The sequence below is a fragment of the Natator depressus genome, chromosome 14 (assembly GCF_965152275.1).
Source record: "Natator depressus isolate rNatDep1 chromosome 14, rNatDep2.hap1, whole genome shotgun sequence".
Lineage (NCBI taxonomy): Eukaryota > Metazoa > Chordata > Testudines > Cheloniidae > Natator > Natator depressus.
In genome coordinates, this window is record NC_134247.1 from 6,339,511 (window position 1) to 6,358,185 (window position 18,675).

An 18,675-nucleotide genomic window follows, 5' to 3' on the forward strand; every position below is an offset into this window, starting at 1 on the left:
GGCGGGAGGATGTTGCAATTTGCTGCAGATATAGACTGGCACTGTGCTGAGATCAGCTGGACCCAGCCTCAACAGGGATGGCAGAATCTGACCCTTAATAAACACCCGGGGCCTGCCTCTCCACGCAGTTTCAGCAGTGTGACTTCATTTTCCATCCCTGCCCTGGCTCAGTGTGAAAATCTACCGACGGGCCAGGTCCGAGGCTCCCTGACGTCAATGGGAAGACGTGTGTCTGCTTCAATGGGCTTTGGATCAGGCCCGGTGTTTCCAGTGGTGTGGGTTAATGAAATATTACTGGGCTGATAGGGACACCGAGGAGAATTACACCCTTTGCAAAGGTTTTGAACAGGAGCCAAATGCAATTCTTCCCCCGGGTTTAGGAATATCAGCCACGTGATATGGAACACCCCACCACGAGCCACCAGCTGTGGAGACATTCCCCATCCCTTTGCCACTGAACAAAAAATTGCCAACTTCTTTTAAATATATACCCACTAGACCTTAATCTTGCCATGAGCTCCACATGGGCAGGCCTCTGAGATGGTACAGAGTCTCGCTGACTTCAGTCAGGCTCTTCATGGGCACAGCAGTTCACCCACATGCCACCCGTTGCAGGTTCAGGACCATCGTTCAGACCTACTTTTGACTTCTTGCTCCCAGCACTCTGATGCCTGTAGCTCAAGTTTTGAAGACAATGCAGAGTTTTGTTGGATGTCTAACAGCCAATACATACAGACAGTTATTTGGGAGTTCTCCTGTAGAAATTGGCATGAATAGTTAAATAAAAACAGTTAAATGTGTGTGGGGGGTTTTAATTTATGTCTGTGTGAAGAAAGCAATCACAGGAAAATGTGATTAGTATTCCCAAATGCAACCGCATTTATAGTTCTGGGCTTTTCCCCTCCTTTCCAATGGGAATAACCAGCCCTTTTTTAAAAAGTTGGGTGTTTTGACCTGCCAGGTGGACTTTAAAGAAAACAAAGGGTTGGGGATGGTCTGAACATCTTCTTCACTGAATTTTAGGTCACATCCTCCAGTGGATAAACTACTCTTTCTCCAGCATCGATCCCTGGATGGTGTTTCAAAAGACAGTGCAATCCTTGTGAGCTCTGATGCCGGGAACCTTCGCTGGTGGAGCGTCTTTGCAGAACAACGGGAATTTGGTAAGACTTACCTGTGAAAGTCATCATAACTTCAGCTAGATATTTGGATCCTGGCGGCCTGTGGAGAAATCTTGGCTCACTGAAGTCAGTGGGAGTTTTGCTATTAACTTCAATGGGGAGCAGGTGTTAAGAGCTCGTTGCTGCCTATCTAGAGACCTGAAGGTCTGTGTGTCTCCTCCAGGCCTCTTGGTCCGTGGGCCAACAAGCCATGAGGATGTGGCAGAAACGGCTTGGTTTGGTGCTAGAGAAACAAGGGAGATGCCTCCATCTAACCTGAAGTAATTAATCCTGGATTGTACACTATTGCTTTTCCTTCCCATCCTCTCCATGTCTCATGCCCAACCCATATTAGAGAAGGGAAGGTGTCCTCTGGCTAGCTGTTCTTCTCCTGCAACCCACAGTCAGGAGTACGGAGTCTTCTAGCTAGCTGGCTTCTTCTGCAGCATGTACTCTGTAAATGGGCTTCTGGAGCGCAGGGGTCTCTTCCTGCAGGTGAATTCATCCCCAAGTGTTCGGAGCTCTGATGTTCCCTCTGAAATGCTTTGGTTGATCACCTATCCCGCCTATTCCTAAAGCCGATGCTAATTGTAACTGAGGGCTTATCTACACTCCCAGCGCTGCCGCAGCACAGCTCCGCTGCTGTAGCGCTTAGTGAAGATGCTACCTACGCTGACGGGAAGATCTTCTCCCATTGGCATAGGTACTCCACCTCCCCGAGAGGCAGTCAACGAGAGAAGCCTTCCTGTCAACAGAGCACTGTCTACACTGGGAGTTCGGTCGGTATAACTGCGTTGCTCAGAGGTGTCGTTTTTCCACAACCTGGAGCAACGTAGTTGTCCTGACATAAGTTTGTCGTGTAGACCAGGGCTAAGGCCATGTCTACACTAGAGACCTTACAGCGGCACAGCTGTCCCAATGCAAGATCTCCCATGTAGCCGCTCTGTGCCAAGGGGAGAGCTCTCTCCCACTGACGTAGCGCTGTCCACACCAGCGCTTCTGTCGGTGTCACTTGTGTCACTCAGGGGTGTGTTTTTTCACACCCCTGAGTGACATAAGTTATACCGACAAAAGTGCTAGTGTAGACACAGCTTAATGTTAAAGGCCTTGCAGCCGGTATCTGACTGAAATCTGGATTGTAATTAAACTGATCCATGTTCATTGGTGTGTTCGGATCTTTAACTGACCTGTTGTTCCAGAAATTCTCTCTCAGAAGGATTCTGGCAACATATGCTATAACCATAGTCCTACTGAGAGACATAAGATGTTATTGGACCAAATCACGATCCCTTTGGAATTAAAAGCACAACATCCATCAACTACATTGGAATGAGGATTTGGCCCAAAGAGCCAAATTCTTCCCTGGTCTAACGGTAGGGATGTATCTGATGCTTATTTATTCTCTCTCCTTCCTATAGTGCCAATATTCCAGTTATTGGAACTTCAGACACTGGCACTAAGAACAATTGGAAAATGTATGTTATTTACAAAACCAAAATGCTAGCTAACAAGAAAAGCTTCCAAACAGGACATGAGAAAAGCTTTAAAAACAGGATATTCAAACCCTTTCTCTTGGGAAATGTATTTTCCCAGTGATTGGGGTTGGGCTGGGTTTTGTTTTGTTTTTTTCAGTGACCCACTTCAGTATCCCTGTGGGGGAGAAAAAAAACTACAAAAACGAAAACCAAAGAGCAAGCCTTAAACTAACTCCAGGAAACGTACAACAAATTACCATGCAAAAAGACAAAGCAGTGCTATTCAATGCACAGCCACGCTCACTGGAACAGATCATTTTAGCAAAGCATAAAAGGGAGCACAGAGTTCATGGGTGGGAAATGGCAATCCAGGCAGCTGCAATTGTACATGGTGAGCGGTTACCGAAAATGAAACCCACTGCAGCTGAGGAATTTCCATCTGTGGTGACTACCAGTAACTGTGAGTCAAACAGACACGCAGAGGGCAAAATCCTGGCCTCATTGAAGTCAATGGCTAAACTCCCATTAATTTCAGTGGGATCAGGTTTTGCGCAGAGACACTAAGGATACGTCTACATAGCTTCGGGGAGGTGTGATTCCTAGGGCAGGTAGACATACACATGCTAGCTTTACTCAATCTAGCACCTAACAATAGCACGGTTGCAGAGTCACACGCAGCCACTCGGGCTAGTTGCCCAAGTACAGTCCTGCCCAACCTCCTGGGTACAACCTCAGGCTAAGCCCCGTCCCTGCAGTGCGATCTTGAGGCACTATCTCAAGCAGAGCTGGTGCGTGTTATGTCCACCTGCGGTGGGAATCGCACCTCCCAGCTGCTGAGTGGACACACCCTCGGGCCAATCTTTTCTAAAGTAGCCCTTGATTTTGGGGTACATCCATGAGACGCCTGACAAGATGCTGAGCTTCCGTTCCATGAAAAATGGTGAGGTTTCAGAATTTGTTTTTGTTCCACATCAGAACAAAACTCAGAGCTTTCAAAATTTCCCACACAAAAACGAGAGAGAGAGAGAGAATCCCCAGAATAGCCAACAGCCCAGTGGTTCGGACACACACCTGGATCTCCTACACCCCAGGCACATGTCCCAACCATGCTAGAGAGTCCATCTGTCTATAGATAACTCCTGTTAGAGTTGTTACATAAGAACGGCCATACTGGGTCAGACCAAAGGTCCATCCAGCCCAGTATCCTATCTGCCGACAGTGGCCAGAGCCAGGTGCCCCAGATGGAGTGAACCTAACAGGTAATGATCAAGTGATCTCTCTCCTGCCATCCATCTCCAACCTCTGACAAACAGAGGCTAGGGACACCATTCCTTACCCATCCTGGCTAATAGCCATTAATGGACTTAACCTCCATGAATTTATCTAGTTCTCTTTTGTTCCGCTTTGTATAAATAACTAAATATTCATTGGGACAAAGAGAGAGAGAATCTATAGCCCAGTGGTTTGGATGCTCATCTGACATGTTGGAGACCCCGATTCAAGTCCCTGCTCCAAAGCCAGGTGTCTCACATCCCAGGTGAGTCTCCTACCACTGGGCGTATTGGCCATTCTGGAGTGGGTCCCATGCTCTCTGCCAAAGTCCAACATGAATAACTGTCCAAAAAAACTCCAGCATTTCAATTGAAGGCAATATTCCTCTCTCTAAGGAGAAACAACAACAAGAACTGTTACCCAGTGTTGTTAGAGTGGCTGCCAGATTCCAACCCAGAGGTGGCTGCATTTCAATAGTGGGTGACTAATTTTATATATGCAAGCACATTGGCATTCTTCCGGCGACAGTTGTTATATAGATATAAGGTATTAAATATAGCACCTGTTTATTATAACAGGTGTGATACAGTGTGAGGAGGCCTGTGCTGCCAATGTGACTCTAATAGAGCAGAAGAGAGGCCTTTTCCTGTGTTAATAATAGGTGCAGTGTGATAGAGTTAGAAGAGGAACAAAGAATTTTCATCCTCTTTTCAGTGAAGTGCTGCTGACGAGCTACCTAATGAAGTCACTTTCCACAGTGTCAGTGTAATAGGCTTTTGAAAGCGTTACCCTTCATCCTCTCTTGTTGTTTCAGGTTTTTATTATGCCCCAGCTACAGAGGATGTGGCTGTGACTGGATTGTCCACCAATCAAATGAACGGTGTTCTTGTATCTGGAGACACAGGTGGATTCATCCAGGTTTGGGACATTTCAGATTATGGGCTGTCCCCTAGAACTCAGGTAAATCTTAACGCTTCATTCTCGGTATATGGAAATGGCCTTGGCATGTAGGGACAAAGCAGTTCACTGGGTTACCATGTTCATGTGTGTTGTTATTTATTTCCTAATTATCCCTAGGGAGTTCATGTCCACGGTGCTTCACTTGTCAAGGGCATTGCTCACTTCTTTGGGCAAGAGCATGTCAGGCATCTTTTTAATGTCTCCGGCAGGCATTAGGCAAACTTGAATAGGTACTTCCCGAGTCTTTATTATCCATCTTAGGACTTCCATGCCACCCTTTATTCCTGGAGCTGTCATTCTCTCCTGGTGAGTCAAAGATCCTCCAAACATCTCTTCAAAACTAACAATGGGCCTGAAATCACTGAATCCAAACCCCAGTGCCCTACACTGGGGCAGAATCCATAGACGCTGGAACGAGAGATGCTGGGGGTGCTACTGCACGCCCCAGCTTGAAGTGGCTTCCATTATATACAGGGTTTACAGTTTGGTTCAATGGCTCTCGGCACCCTCATTATACAAATTGTTCCAGCCCCCCCAGCAGAATCCAGATCCAAATTTTATGATTTGGTTCAATCTCTGTTTTCACATTTTCTGCCCAGGTCATTCAGTGATAACTCAACAAGCATTGTTTAGGTTTTTATGAACTGGCAAGCACACACACACATAGGTGTGGGTGTGGGTGTACACACCGTTGGATGGGATCAGAACTTCCCAGCTGTTTGTCACAGGAACTGCACTGCTCACAGTTTGCAGAGATTCACCTGTACATCAGCTGGCAAAGACCTGAGCTTTTAATTCCAGGTATTCTGTTGCCATTAGCACAGAAGCCATGAAGTTCTGAGTACCCTTGGTGTGCAGCAGAATGAAAATTGTTTTTGGTGCTCATGGATTGTTACAATATATTTGCTAAAATATCCGCATCCCTAGAAGTTTAGCTATCTGTCTGACAGGTGGCTGTCTGATTTAGGTTGTCAGATCCTTCAGGCAGGGAACACTTTTTCCTCTGGTTTTGCACAGCCTCATCATCCCAACAAGACATTGTCAATTCACAATAAATAATAATATTTAAGTAAAGAGCCTGCCTACGACTAAATGTGATTCACTGAATTACCAGCGGCTCCCACAGGTCTAACACATGCACGCTTGCAAGCACACACATGCCCAGCCCATCCGGCTACTACCACCATTTCAGGTGGCTAAGCCCCTCCCACAGGTCAGGACACAGACATTTTTGTGCCATAGTGTCTGAATAAGAGAAGCCTGGCAGCGAGTTGGTGACTTCACAGAGGTCTGGAAGAAAAGTTCCAGAAGTTTCAGGGACAACCAATAGTAGCTACAGTAGCTTGAGAATTATCCATGGGTTTGGAATCACTAGACCAGACTCTGAAGTGAAGTAAGCTGTTGCCAGGAGCTTCATGGGAAGGGGTTAGTTATAGTTACCCCCCTGTCATTTATCAGTCCTATTGTTCCTTCTGCACAGCGAGCCTCTGGACCATCTAGCCATCACCCAGGAAGCCTGGTAAGAACTATTAATACAGCACTGGTCTCAATCCACAGGACTTTGTTAGTGGTGAGAGTCATTCACAATTTACCAAGGATGGTGGTGAATTCTCCATTACTGGCCTTTTTAAAATCAAGATTAGGTGTTTTTCCTTCGAGATCTGCTCTAGGAATTACTGTGAGGAAGTTCTCTGGCCTGCATTAGACTGGAGATCAGACTAGATGATCACAATGGTTCCTTCTGGCCTTGGACTCTATGAATCTACTAAAACATTTCACCAGGTGGTTAATGTTCCCAAGCCAGCATGTTCTAACTCTTCATCACCCATGAATAATGTAAGGAACACATTACTATTCTAGCCCTCACATTTCGAGGCCCCAGGGCTTTGTGGTAGCTGTCCTGACCCAATTAGCTTGTCAGTCCTACTGACAATTGATACAGAACTGCAGATTAGAGGCCTCTCTATATGTATGAATGTATATATGTGAGATCAGGCTGCTCCACTGGCCAAAGGGGTTGGTGGGGAAAGCTCAATACATCTATGCCATATGGCTCCCATTACCAGTGAACCATTTTACAGAGGAGGAACTGAGACACAGAGAGACTTGCCCAGGCTCTCACAGGAAGACATTGTTGAAGCAGGAAATTCGTCCTGAGTTTCCCAAGCTAATGCTCTAACCACTGGTCCATTCTTCCTCAACAGGAACTCCTGGGGTTTCCCTGAACTTCTAGTTTGTAAGCATGAAATTTGGCCATGGTAGTTTGTAGCATCACCATCTTAAATATGGCCTTCAGGCATCCCCCACAAATATGTCTGCTACATTCATTTACATCTCTGGCAGGAAAGCAAAGACTGTTGATTTCCTTGAATGGACTCCATGATTAAAAAAAAATCTTTATGGAGAAAACTGGAGAGACAAAAGGCCATGTTGCCTGCAACAAGATAAGATTAGTTCAGCTCAGCCTCTAAAGTGCTCCTTTCTTGCTGACTCAGCTAATAACATGAGCTGAGCACCGGGATTGCTTCCCTTACAAATCTCCAATGCTGGGGCTTATAGACACAGCACATGCAGAAAGCAAGCGATACAATTATTAAGCCTGCTAAGTAAACAAGTTACTTAGAGCGATAGGCATCTTGCTAACACCACAGCTGGAGTATTCCACGGAGCCAGTTACGTAGAGTTATTAACAATGATTTATACAGTACGTACAATACATACAGTGTACTAAGTGTTTTACAGAACAAATAAGATTCCATTCCTGATCCCATACATGAAGTCAACTAATAGCAGAGAGAAGAAAGGTGGGAAGGGCAGCTGGAGGGTTACCATGCTGAGATCATAGTTACTTTAGGTTCACTGTGTACATGTCCCAATGGTGCTACTGTCCATGTGTTCGCTTTTTAACTTCACCCTTGTCTCCCTCACACATCCTAATTAAGCCCAAGGCAGTCTCGCCTGAGTAAGGACAAAAGATTGGGCTCATTATTCTCCATTTTTAAAGGTAATGAGGACCTTCATTCTGGAAGCAGGGACTGGTCACTGCTCTGGAAATTCATATTAGCTGCTGGGAGCATTCAGTTTTTCCTGTCTTCCTTTTCTAATTAAATGATGAGATTGGGTATGAAATGTTTCATTAATCCATGCCAAGTATATCGGACACAAGGTCAAAGGCTGAATCTCTTCAGGATAATTAGCCAGGAATTAATACAGGATGGTTTTTGCGCTGATGGTTTTAAGATGATAAAATACAGAAAAAAAATCTGTTATACAACTCCTCCCCCTTTATCTAAGGTAGGTCAGACCCAACGAAATGCATCACTCACATGAATAACCCCACTTCTTACCTGAAGCCTTATTGACCTGGATCAATCCCATGGCCTAGGTTCCATTCATGTGACATGGATTCTGCTTTCTCTGTTGGGATTTTTTTAAGGTTATGATTAGTGGCCAGCTACCTGAATCTCTTTCTCCTGTGTCCATTGTCCCAGGGCTCTCTGGAAAAGCCTCCCTTACTGTGTAGCTGGAGAGCCCATAACAGCATTGTGGTGAGTGTCGAACACTTCATGTTCGGTTCAGATTCATTCATCCTGAGCGGCTCCTCGGACAGAAGCGCCAGACTCTGGACCCCAGACGGGAAATTTGTGGGAACCTTTGGGCAGGAAAAGAGATGGGACTTGAAAAATCCATCAACGTTCGCCCACCCCAAGTAAGTTTCCAGCCCAAGATGGATCACTTCTAAGGCTATTTCTGTGATGAATTTCTGAGAACATGTTACCCCTCCTCTGCCCCCAGTGCATCTCATTGTCATGACCAACGCTTACCTAGCAAGAAATTCAAATAGATACTGACTTGGACAGTCTGAAGGGCAAGGGTGGCCCTGGGATTTGTGGAGTCTGTACTAAGTCATATGTGTGGGGAACTCCGTTAGTCTTGGCTAACCTGCACAATACCAATTCTGGGACGGGCTGATTTGTCAGCTGGTCTGGTCTGGCTGGGGTGCTTCCCATTAAGGGATTGGACGCGAGTTCGGGCAGTTAGGGGGGATGAAGGTGCAGGTTGCAAAGAGACTCTTTGCTTCTATTCTATATAAATTCTTATGTAATCTCATCACCATGGGTGCCTTGGGTGACACTAGGGCTCATACTCTTTGGCTCCAGATGATCCTTCCCATCTCTTAGGATCTTCTCCCCAGCACCCTACCTGTAAAACAGATGCGAAATGATAAAGTTCTCTCCTCCCTTCTTCATCACTGTTGACCTGTAACCACTGGCCTGGTGCAAGATTAAACTATATATATCATGTGCTAAGGCATATTAAAATGCTTTAATTTTAATGTTAAAGCTATTCAAGCTGTGATGTACATAGGGAGTCTGTATAACAGCTATAGTAGGCTTGGCAAATGTGGGCTAGTTTTGATATTAGAGAGACAAGGTGCATAAGGCAAGATCTTTTATTGGACCAATTTCTGTTGGTGAAAGAGACCAGCTTGCAAGCTACACTCAGCTCTTCCTCAGGTCTGGGGAAGGGACTCAGAGTGTCACAGCTGAATACAAGGTGGAACAGATTGTTTAGCATAAGTGGTTAACACACGTTCTAAAGGACCATTCAAGGTGACATGGCCCATTAACACCCCTGCAGTCAGACGACCAAAAAGAGTGTCAGAATAAGCCATAAACCCCGCGTCATTATTGCAACCGTGATTTTTAGCGTCTAGCAAAGATTGAATTTCAGCTCCCCAGCTCATCTTTTGAAGGCGTTGTGCAGGTTTCCTTTGAGGACAAAGACTGAGGTCAGAGGGGGATTGCTCATTTTGGGGAAAGCGTTGGCCCATGGGTGACAGGATGTTTTTGTCTTTTATTATGTTTCTGTGTGAATTCATTCGAGAGCATTGTGATTGTCTGGGTTCACCCACATAGTGGTTACTGGGGCATTTGTGCACTGGGTCAGTACACCACATATTATGATAGGCACATGTAGGACCCAGGAATCCGGAAAGGTGTGTTGTGGGAGGGTGTTGATCATTGTAACAGTGGCGCTATGGCTGCTGGTTTTGCATCTGTTGTTCTGGCAGGGTCTGGTGCCCCTTTGTGTTGGTGGGTCCTGGTCCGCGGGGAGCTTGCTTCTGATGATGAGTTTGGTGAGGTTGGGGGATTGTTTGAAGGCCAGAAGAAAGGGTTCAGGAAATATTTCTTTCAGGATGGGGTCCCTATTGAGAAAGGGTTGTAATTGTTTAATGATACCCAGTATGGGTTTCAGTGTGAGGTGGTAGGTGACAATTAGGGATGTGCAGTTGGAAGGCGGTTAACAATAGTTTTGTTAATTAGCCTACGTATCAAAGGTCTTAGCATGCCTGCCTAACTAAGGTTCTACGACTTAGCCACAGTACATCCTGTGGGGTGTGGGAGAGCTATGAAAAGATTAATACAGAAAATCTCCTACTTAAAGAAGCCAGTAAATGAGAGGATGCTCTGCAGATGTGATGACCTGCTGAGGAGAGCTTTAATAGGGTAGGTGAGAAAATCTTCTTTCATCAGCTTGATCCCACAGTGTCAGTTAAACTCAGCTGAGTTAATCTTACTCTTCCCCCTCTCTCCAATCATGAGCTTGACATAAAAACCTTGAGATTATTAAAATGATACATTTGGGGTTCTTTCACTTTTTGTACTGGCGCCTTTAAAGGTTCACATTTTCAACCTTTTCTCCTCAACCACGAGGACTAGAAAAGTACTGTTTTTTAATGAAAGCTGAGATTATTATGTAATCATATGACTCCAGGAGCTGGTGCTTTACAGGGAAACAAAGAAAAATCATGAAATCAATCATGAGCATTGGCAACACTTGTCCCCCTGAAAGCAGCCTCCCCTGACACCCTTTACTCTTCTCCTACTAATGCTGATGCTCAAGAGCAGTCTACACAAAGGGTTCTGGGGGGGGCAAAAATTTCCTACTGTTGCTCACATCAGTGCCGTTCCAGTCGGTTAACTGCAGTGGAAGCACTGGCAAGGTCGTATTTTTCACAAGTCTGCTCTCAGAGCAAGTCAAAATGACACTGCACTCAAAATGCCAGTGGCTGTGAGAGCCATGTACACAGTAAGGCTCTCTACAAGAAAGGAGCTGCAGCTGTCTTAGCTGCAGAGGGAAATGTTTGCCAAAGAAGCTCGGCACAGACACAGCCAAGGGCTGCATGCTGGCTGAAAGGCACCTGAGTCCAGGATGGGAAAAAAGCCATCATTGTAAAGCTTTACCGATTTGTGCTTTGATTTAAAAATCTCTCTGGAATTACCATACTCCCATACCGAGTGACCTCAGTAATTCTTGTTTCAACTACATACCCCCTGCCGGCCTTGCCCAAGAAACTATGGCCCCCGACAGCATTTCTGTCGCTGATTCCTGGAATAATCTGCATTCAGAGTCTTCTCCAAAGGTGAGGCAGATGCTCTATAAATCTAGTCCTTGTACAGGGTACATTCAGTAAACCAGCAACCGGGAGGAATGTGCAAGGAAGTAGTAAAAGTAAATCTTTTTTGAAAATTTTGCATGTGTAAGCAACAGACCAGACGTACCTTTCAAACATGCTCCTAACTAAAGTCACTGAAGATTTGTCAACTGATTACACTGAGCTGGAACCAGAGGCAAAGAAAATAAACACTGTTAATTTGAAGAAAACGGGAGCTCTGAAAAGGTTATCAGATGCTTTGTAAATGACTCGATTCCAGCTTTTCTTAACAGCCAAAGCTATAAACAGTGTTTTGTAAAGTGCCAGATTTTTCAATCTCCCTCCAGTCCACAAAAACAACAAAGGGCTCAGATCAACAATGTTCACCAAAGTCAGGCCTATTATACTAAGTTCTTCCAGTTTCTTTCCACAAATCCAGTTGTTTCAGCCAGAAAAAAAAGCATTGTGTTCACAATAGGAAAAATGATACCAAAGAAGCTTTGGACAAACCTACCCTGTGAAGAGGTTGGGATTAATTCTTTCATAGCCAAACAAAATTAACTTCCACTCACAGCAAAAGAGTAAATAAAGATCTGTGTCTAGCTGTTATCAAGAATGCCTAATTATTCTACAGATATTATAATTTTTGGAAGACAATCATCTCTCTGCTGTTATTGATAAACATTCATGACCTTTCCAGATGACTAATCAAATATTAATTAACCCGAGAGGAAAACTAGCCATATTAAGGTTTTACAAGGAAGCATTAGTTGAACAAAGAGAGTTAACTGGAAATGTAAAGTCCTTTTTCATCCATTTGAAAGGATTAATGGGTAAAGAGAATATCAAATGGGATGCACTTGTTAGATAAGTCAGTATGTACTTTGGGACCAGGAAAAAAGAAATCTTAATGTTTTTGTGTTTTTAGAAGTTCAGATCAGAGAATACCTGAGAGTCAATAGTTAATAAGTGCTTGAACCTGACAAGTAAAGAATGTGCATCTCTTATAACTGTGTCACTTCTGGTCAAGAGAGATTTGTCCAGCATCTGAGCGCAAGCCTCTGAAGCCATAAGAATATCTCCTTCAGGAAACTGTCACACCGCATGGCAATGCTACTGGGAGAATGAAGCGTAGTTATTTATTTCTCTTACAAAATCTGATCGAGTGACTGTTTTTCTCTAAGTTTTGTCTGACATCAAAACTATGGACCAAAAACTACTCTCAGTTACACTGGTGTAAATGCAGAGTGATCCTACTGAAATTAGCAGAGTCAGTCTGGATTTACACACCAGTGTAACTGAGCCCACAACTTGATCCGTTGACTGTTACCATTCGAGAAGATAGTGTTTAATTGTCCAATGTTGGGAGAAAGAAACAGAAGGAAGTGAAATAAGTCTTGACTTACTGGACTGACATTGAGTCAACATTGCGGCTATGCCTACACTACCGCGGTAAGTCAACCTAAGTTACGCTACTCCAGCTACTTAGCTTAGGTCGACTTACTGTGGTGTCTAAACCACACTGGGTTGACAGGAGATGCTCTCCTGTCAATTATTCTTACTCCTCTTGTTCCTGTTGGAGTACTGGAGTCTGCCGTTGATTTAGCGGGTCTTCAAAACCCGCTAAATCGACCCCCAGTGCATCAATCACAGCAGCATCGATCCTGCAGTAGTATAGACATCGCCTGAATCAGGAAGAATAAGATCCACAGGAATTGTCCTAGGACAGATTAGGAGTATGCTGGGCACTCATAGGGACAGAGAGGTCAAAAGCCACTTAACCCTTGATGCTAGTGAATAGGATTCTCTTCTGAGCATGCATGATTTAGTGACAATCCTTCAGCACTGAAGATGGGTTTCGAAGAATAGCTAGATACCCACGAGAATTGAATTTGGTGCAACAGTTAGTGATCATCACAGCCCAGCATATTGGGCCGACGCTGCTCTCTGAGTTTGTGAGTTCAATGAGTTCAGCCGAGAGTTCTTTGTTTGTGTGGTCCTTTATCTGAGCAACCTTGAAACAATCCAACCTGAGTCCACCAGAAGGTTTAGCTGACTCCTGTACAAACCCACACTCCCACGCAGTACTAGATACAAACTAACATAAATCAGGAAATGCGTATGAAATATATCTATTCTTCAGGATCTCAGCTCAAGAGGAGCCTGCTTCAGTTGTTTTCCCATATATACTTCATTGTGTTTTGGTATTGCATGCCCACGTCCTCAAAATCTACAGCAAATTTGAGCTCTTTTTTTTAAAAAAAACAAGTGGTTGCACATGCAATGAGCACTTTTCTAAACTCGATAACCAGGCCATTTTTAACTTTGTTTTTTTCCCCCAAAATACCCTCTGCTTTACTACCCACACATACCCACACTGAAGAGAAATAGCCCTGCAAAATGTAAGGGTGTCTAAATAATAACAAAAACCCAGAGCCTCATCAACTCCCACCCAGGAATGCCAAATGGCTTCAGAAACCACAAAAGTCTATTTTTTAGCTTTTTGTAATCTTGCATCTTAAAAATGACATGAATGTACTTTTCCCTCCCCACCCTCCTCAGCTGTATTCAGCAAACATTTCTCTCTGGCCATGTACCAGTACGTTTCAGGCCAAAGCAAAAGTTGGGGGAGATGGGAGGGAAGGTATGGGTTACCCTAGAAAAATAGGAATCTAATGGAAACACTGATTTACAAAAGTTTTCCCTGATTGTAACCCCTAACGATGCTCTCCAATTAATCACAGAAATTAGAGATTCAACACTCATCTCACTTGTCCAGTCCCTCGCCTGCTGGTGGAGAGCTATTTCCTAGATTAAAATTGCCTGCCACATGGTGAGGCCTCTGCCACGTCCAATGAAAGACTCCTTCACTATTTAATAAATCTCACTGCCAGAAAGACTCCCCATGGTATCGTCAATGCTCCTTTTCTTACCTTCATCCCATTACCCATAGTTATGCCCTCCATTCATCTCCACCCTTGGCACAGCTCTGATACTCTAGGTGATTATCTCATCCTGCACGGCCAAGCTCTTTCATCATAAACCAGCCCCTCCACTCCGGCAATAATTTTGCTATTGTTCTTTCCTCTACGTCTTTCTGTTACTGAGGTGCCGGAGCTGAATGCAGTGTTCCAAGTGCAGGCTTGCCAGTGCTTTGAGATCCTCGGATGGCAAGCTCTATAGAAGTGTCATTTATTATAGCGATAGAGACTATCACTGCTGCTTGGCTGTTGGCCTGGTATGGAGGAGGGGATGGGCAGAAAGAGAGATGCTCGCCTACTCAAGCTCCCTGCAGATGGTCAAACCACAAAGTACCAAAGAGAAGCCACATACTTCCTTCCAATTTCACTGCTTTGGCCGGGGACCAAGCTAACCACCCGTGGAGTCATGCTGGGCTCAGGAGCCTTATGCTAGCTTGCCTCACCCAGCAAGCATAGTCATTTAGCTGGCTGTGTATGACTATTAGATGGAGAATCTGACTTCTTTCAGGGCCGTGGGAATGGATGAAGTGTATGACTCTGTCATGGCTTCCAGCCTGTCAGGAAGCTTTGGACTCTGGGCTGACGTAAGCTGGCTCAACTCAGTGGCTGTCAGTGGACCTGTGCCTGCTTATGCCCCTGTAGTGAATCTGGCCCAAGGAATTTCCTTTTCAGAAGAGAAATGAGTGGCCATACATTACTTTAGTCTATTTTATTTGCTATCTATAATCTCAGTGGACAGCTTCGGACAGACATGACTATTACATAGCGAGAACAGTCTGATTTAAGCTTATTCTCTCATGAAGACTTTCTGAGTAGAAGTTACCCATCTTCTCAACAGAACAAACTCCAGAAAGTCAAGCTTGTGCAGCTCCCCTTGAATTGGCCCACTTCCTGTGGGAAAGCATTTCTGTTTTGTTCTCTCCTTGCCATTTGCTGCGACTGGGCGGCGTGGGGGACTGCAGGTAAGTCACCTCTGCTGGCTTTGCAGCCACAAGCTGAGACAAAAGTGCAATATAAAGAGAAAGCATTTGGTAAACAGGTATAAACCAAGGGTCACACCATTCCAGTTAATAGGCCAGTTTTAAAACTACTTGTTAGGTCAAGATTAGACTCAGCAGCTCAAGCATTGCTACTATTGTTCAAAGGCATCGTTATCTGACTAGTGTCCGTAAAATTAAACCAATAAATCCAGTTTACTATTGAGCTGGGACTGTCTTCTATAGTGGTTTTAACCTCTTCCGTAGCTTACACTGTTGAATTTCTACTTCTGTAGTGCTCTTACTTTGGCCACACAGCTAATTACGGCCATGTGAAATATTTGCAGTGACATTCGCAGTATTTGAGGTTTTCACATTCAGGTTCGATTACATGGAACTGGTCCAGATGGGGCAGTGGGCAATGTCATGGATTTCTGCGCAATAGTATCTTTGAGGAAACCCACTGGTTTTGGACATGTGAAGTTTCATTCTAGTGAAGATGAATTTTTGTGTCAAACTGTGCTGAATTTTCCATTTCAATGCGTTTAATGAAAAGTGAACTTTTCAGGCTGTGAAATGACCTGGGCTGATATGGCAAAAGACTGTTAACACAGTTGGGGTGATACTTTTCTCCTTTTCACAGAGCTCTGTCTTTAGGAATCCCTGCCACACTCCGCGTTGCCAGTATGGCCAGATATCTTATTACCATATAGAATAACACGTGAGGCAGATCTTTCTATGTTCTGTATGGCATCTAGCACCACTTAACTCAATCGGAGCATTGTCTTTTCCTTCTATAGAAACAGGGTTAATATGACTATCTGTGACATTGTTGTGACCCATAGAAATCTTAGATGGAAAAGGTCATCAAGTAAAGTAATCCAACCCCCTGCCCAATCCAAGATTATTCTCAACAGTAACTTCCTGTTCCCAATGGCTCCTGTAATGGAGCTCCCCACATCCTTTGTGGGGAGGGAGAGCTCAGTGGTTTGAGCATTGGCCTGCTAAACCCAGGGTTATGAGTTCAATCCTTGAGGGGGCCATTGGGGATTGGTCCTGCTTTGAGCAGGGGGTTGGACTAGATGGCCTCCTGAGGTCCCTTCCAACCCTGGTATTCTACGATTCTTTGTCGGTAAGATGACTCTGACCCGTTTGGGTTTCACATTTTCTCCAGCTGGCTGTGATGATCAGTCCCGGGTTTGGTTACAGATATTTAACCCACTCTCACAGTAGCACCTTTTCATTTTACTTTTTTTTTTCTTTTTTTTATCAGGGACCCCTGGAGTGAGAGAAAAGAAATCAGGAAAAAACGAACGCCAACCAAGCAGCCGGCATACACGGATGGGCTGCTATTCAGCTCAGGGGAGCTTGTCAGCAATGTGGAGGGAGAGACCGAAGCGAAGGTAAACCAGGAGATCAATGGGGGAAGTACAATGGAGGAGAGAGAGCAACCGCAGGGTAAGTGTTTGCCAGCAATGGGGCCCGCCTTAAGAGCCAGGAGCATATTCTCAAGAGTTAGCCCTTAACTTCAGCTCTTCTGGCTGGACAGTGAGACCTCCCATCATGCTCCCTGTGCAACGGACAGAAAAGGGGGCAAAGATGGCTTCAATATACCTTCCCCATTCCTGGGGGCAGCCAGGGGTGAAACCAACCCGCAGTGCAAGTTAGAACAGCCTAAGGGCCACTCTTGGACTGGCTGGTTTGTTCTGAGCCCTTAAGGCCATTGCACAGGTAAGGATCAGCTGCAACGCAGTGCACTCCACTCTTGGCCCTCCTCCCACCTGTTCCCCATTCCCACTATGCTGCCTTTTCCCCATGCCAGCATATCTCAGACTTTTGAAGACTAATTTCCTCCCCTTTCAGAAAAATGTAATCCCCTGTTCCCCTTGTACCCATGCTATGTGTGTTTACAACCTACCCAGGTTACTCCATACACCTTCATGGCTCTCCACCCGCAGCTAGTCCAGCAAACCTGCAGTCTGGGAGATGCTGCTGTATACCTTGGGAATCCCCCACTGCCCATCTAGGCCAGGCTCCTGGCTGTTCTGTGCGGTCTGCGCAACCCAAAGTATCCAGATGGAAAGTTTAGGATCTGGCCCCAAATGTGTCTCTTTTAAAAAAAAGTTAACATTTATGTAATTATAAAATAGAGTGACTCATTGTTTGTCATCAAGCTTCACAAAAGGTGCTGAAAGATGGATATTCAAGTATTTTAATTAGCTTCCAGGGAGAAATTTATACCTAATGAGGCTGTGAAGAGCTGAATTAATTACTTCAGCCAAATCCCAGTCGGCTGCTTGTTTGCCTCCTCTTTAAAATGATCTGAATGTTCTGCAATTGCTGAGTAAAAAAAATTGTAATTTTCAAAGAGTCAGAAGTGCTCCTAAGGCTCCAATCTTGAAGTCTTCGCAGTCAAAACTCAGTGAAGCCAACTGGCAAATATTGGAAATGTAGGGATGGGGGTTTACTGGAGTCAGGACTTCAGGGCAGGACTCAGAATAAATTAGCAACAAATTGTTCTAACAGTCAGACAGTTTTACACGGCTGCCAAGCTGTTCCATAGATTGCACAGGCTTGACTTATTGCTAAGAAACAGACTGGAACTGGACTGCACTTTTCACTTAAGGAATGCACAGCTGTAAGGTTTCCATTCACTTTGCACAATATGGGTTCCAGGAATTTGTGTAAATCATTAGGGGCCATGCAGCAAACAGAGTCGCATTCATAACTGTGATAAATAATAATAAAATATTCTCATGTATGTAGTGCCAACACCCAAAGGTCTTTGGGTACCAACAAAAAAAGCTAACTAAAAACAAACTATGGAAAAAAATCAACACTGCCCAGAAAATTCCTAGCCTAGGAGTGGAGGGGGGACACACAGTGATCCCTAGTACACATTAAACTGAACAAATGCCCACAATGGAAATACTTTTAGATCTTCCCAAATGAACAGAAATCTATTCACTGTGAAACACCACGTTTCTGGAGCAGAGAGTCAAATAGTGTGGCTGCATTTTTAAAAGGCTAGATAATTGGATTACCATTATTGCCATATGCATGATCAGATCAGGGAAGTTAAATCTCATGCTTCTGATCACCACAGGGCTCAGGAAGGAAATCCCACATCTGTGGATAGTATTACATAATAGGCCAGGTGCATGAAGGTGCCAGCTCAGCAAAGCACATAAGCAGGTGTTTAAAACCCACCGAAGTCAAGGGAACTGAAGTCTGTTCTTAAAGTTAAGCACATGTTTAAGTGCAGAATAGAGATGGACTTAAGAACATGCTTAGCATGAAGCAAGCGCCTAAGTGCTTTGCTGAGTGAGGGCCTAAAAGGGTCGATTTGCCTTGCTCTGAAGTTTCAGGCCTTGGCTGCTGCAAAAGCTGGGATGCTGGATGTGATGGGCT

At 44.7% G+C, this 18,675-nt stretch overlaps 1 protein-coding gene across 1 annotated transcript in view; it reads left to right on the top strand.

Moving 5' to 3' along the window:
* The window catches only part of LOC141998159 (cilia- and flagella-associated protein 337-like), a 50,370-nt gene that overhangs the window by 21,897 nt on the left and 9,798 nt on the right, over positions 1-18,675 (top strand). The window contains exons 14-17 of the mRNA XM_074970813.1: positions 1,024-1,163; positions 4,722-4,867; positions 8,359-8,576; positions 16,538-16,722. Of these exons, the coding sequence (XP_074826914.1) occupies positions 1,024-1,163; positions 4,722-4,867; positions 8,359-8,576; positions 16,538-16,722 (689 nt within the window). The remainder of the gene's footprint in view (positions 1-1,023; positions 1,164-4,721; positions 4,868-8,358; positions 8,577-16,537; positions 16,723-18,675) is intronic.